The following is a 2,187-nucleotide window of genomic DNA, read 5'->3' as shown; positions in this document are numbered from 1 at the left end:
TAAATTCTATGTAGGTGCACACCCTACTCCTATAGTGAACCTATTGCAGCTAATCTGCACCACAATGTCCCATATGGCTAGAGATCATGTGTATGTGCAATCAAACTACAGCAACCTTACTATGAATAGCCGAGGCACCGCAAGTTAAAGGACCATTCATACTACTGCAGCATCAAGTAAGTCACTGATGAGTGGATAGACATCCAAGTGACTTCTTGCATTGGTCACGCTCGGTACCCTTGTTTTTTAACAAGCACTTGCACTATCACTCCAGTGTCCCTACACTGTGGACTCGAGACTCATCCATCTAGAAAAAGAAAGCTATCTGTGCATTAATCTCATCGGATCAATCACCATCTCTGTGATGATCTATTGATCAGGAGCATTTAGAAATTAATCACCAATGACACGTGCCTTAAATTTTCAACTCTTGAAAATATATATCATCATCTTATTAATTCTTTGGACGATTTATGGACACATACACAACATAAATGAAAAAAGATGCCCAATATTATTAAATAATAACAAAGTCAAGTACAAAAGTATATCCCAGAAAAAGTAATGTGTCAGCCAGATTGGCTTCTAGGGCATATATCTAATATCAGCCACCCAGTCTGCTGCCCCATTGGCTTCACGGAAAACATGCTTAGCCTGAAAAAACCCTCCATCTCTTACCATTGCCCAGATGTCCTGGAGCAATGGATGAGCGCAACAGTCGCTCCTTGGGCCTTCCGAGATCCAACTAATGACCGTGGCTGAGTCACCCTCCAGGACAATAGATCTAGCCTATAAAATAAATCGGGCGTGGCGAAGACCCACCCAAGCGGCTCTCAACTCCGCACTCGAAACCAAAGTGTTAAAGAGTTGAGGGTCCCTATAGCCATGACCCTGGCATACGGGTTTCGAATAACAAAACCTGCACCGCCCCTCGTGCCACCGTCCAAAATAGACCCATCGAAGTTAACCTTGAGAAAACTCGGGGGTGGGGGCTTTCAAATGAAAAATACCATACGGGATGCCGCCGAAGCAGAATGAGAACTCCAGATGTCCCAAGCTCTCAAGGAACCTCCAATAGGGATAGTGAGACTGAGCTCCATCGCCTGCACACGGGCACTCTCCACCATAAATCTTGGTCGCATACTGCGTTCGTCAAAAGTTCGAGCATTTCTGGCCAGCCAAATCTGGTAGGATGTGCAAATCGCTCAAACCGCCTCCTGGCAAAACAGTGGAGACTCCGAACCTCGACGCATGGCTAGTAAGAGCTGGTCCCTATGTCCCCACACCTCCTGCAGAAACTCTGTCAGACGCCAGGTCACCCTAGCCCAGGTGCACTAAAACAAGGCATGGTCCACCGTCTCATCCACACCGCAAACTCCACACTCCACGGGAACCCTCAGTCCATGTCCACTAAGTACTGCTCTCATGGAAAGACGGTCCCAGACTACCTTCCAAAGGAACAGTGCTATCCTTGGGTGTAGTCTGAAGCGCCAGATCCAGGCGCAATCTGGCCCAGGCTCAAACTCCTGCCGAAGAATGCGGGAAAGATCGCCCGCCCTGACTCTGGTTCTGGTAGAGGTGCTCCAAACCCACACATCTGGACCACCACACCCAGGTAATGGAAGGGATTGAATCCTCTCTGCCAGGTGCACACGAAAAAGCTGGACCAGCCGAGTCTCATCCCATGCGGGGCCCCCGAGGGCAAGGAGATCATAGACATATAGACGCTCTGCAGCCTCGACACTAACTGCAGTCGGCCAATGCTGCAAAGGGAGGGCATTTACCCATAGGTCCCCAGCCACATCAATACTATGCCCACCACCAATCAGCCACCAAGTATGAATCGACGCCGTAGACAGGTATCTCGCTATCTTTCGCCATAGAAAGGAGCATCTTCGCCCTCCTCGAGCCAGAGCCTCAGGCCCCCCCATAGCGTGTTGCCATGGTCCGACACCAGAACCCCTGTGGCTCCAAAAGAAAGCGGACTGCATGCCGGGCAATAAGCGCCTCCCGCCTATCCAGGAGAGAGGAGACCCCTAGACCTCTCTCACTGAAAGAGAGGCATATGCTCTCCCAAGCCACCAAATGCACCTCTCTACTACCACCGAGCGGCCCCATAAGAAGCTCCGGAGTAGCCGCTCAATCTTCAGCAACACTGTCCTCGGCACCACCGTATTTGCCATTAGA

General features: G+C 50.0%; 1 protein-coding gene across 1 annotated transcript; it reads right to left on the bottom strand.

Moving 5' to 3' along the window:
- Positions 1–1,334: 1,334 nt before the first annotated feature.
- Positions 1,335–1,931, bottom strand: LOC149753132 (uncharacterized). Its single transcript, XM_089924118.1, has one exon. It carries the CDS (start codon positions 1,929–1,931, stop codon positions 1,335–1,337), a length of 597 nt encoding a protein of 198 aa, XP_089780244.1.
- Between the last annotated feature and the right edge of the window lie 256 nt (positions 1,932–2,187).

This window comes from Phoenix dactylifera, chromosome 7 (genome assembly GCF_051530095.1).
Source record: "Phoenix dactylifera cultivar Ajwa chromosome 7, Ajwa_hap1_PhDact_Kaust_v1.1, whole genome shotgun sequence".
Taxonomy (NCBI): Eukaryota; Viridiplantae; Streptophyta; class Magnoliopsida; order Arecales; family Arecaceae; genus Phoenix; species Phoenix dactylifera.
The sequence above is the reverse complement of the archived record's forward strand: the minus strand, read 5'-3'. Positions and strand labels throughout refer to the sequence as shown.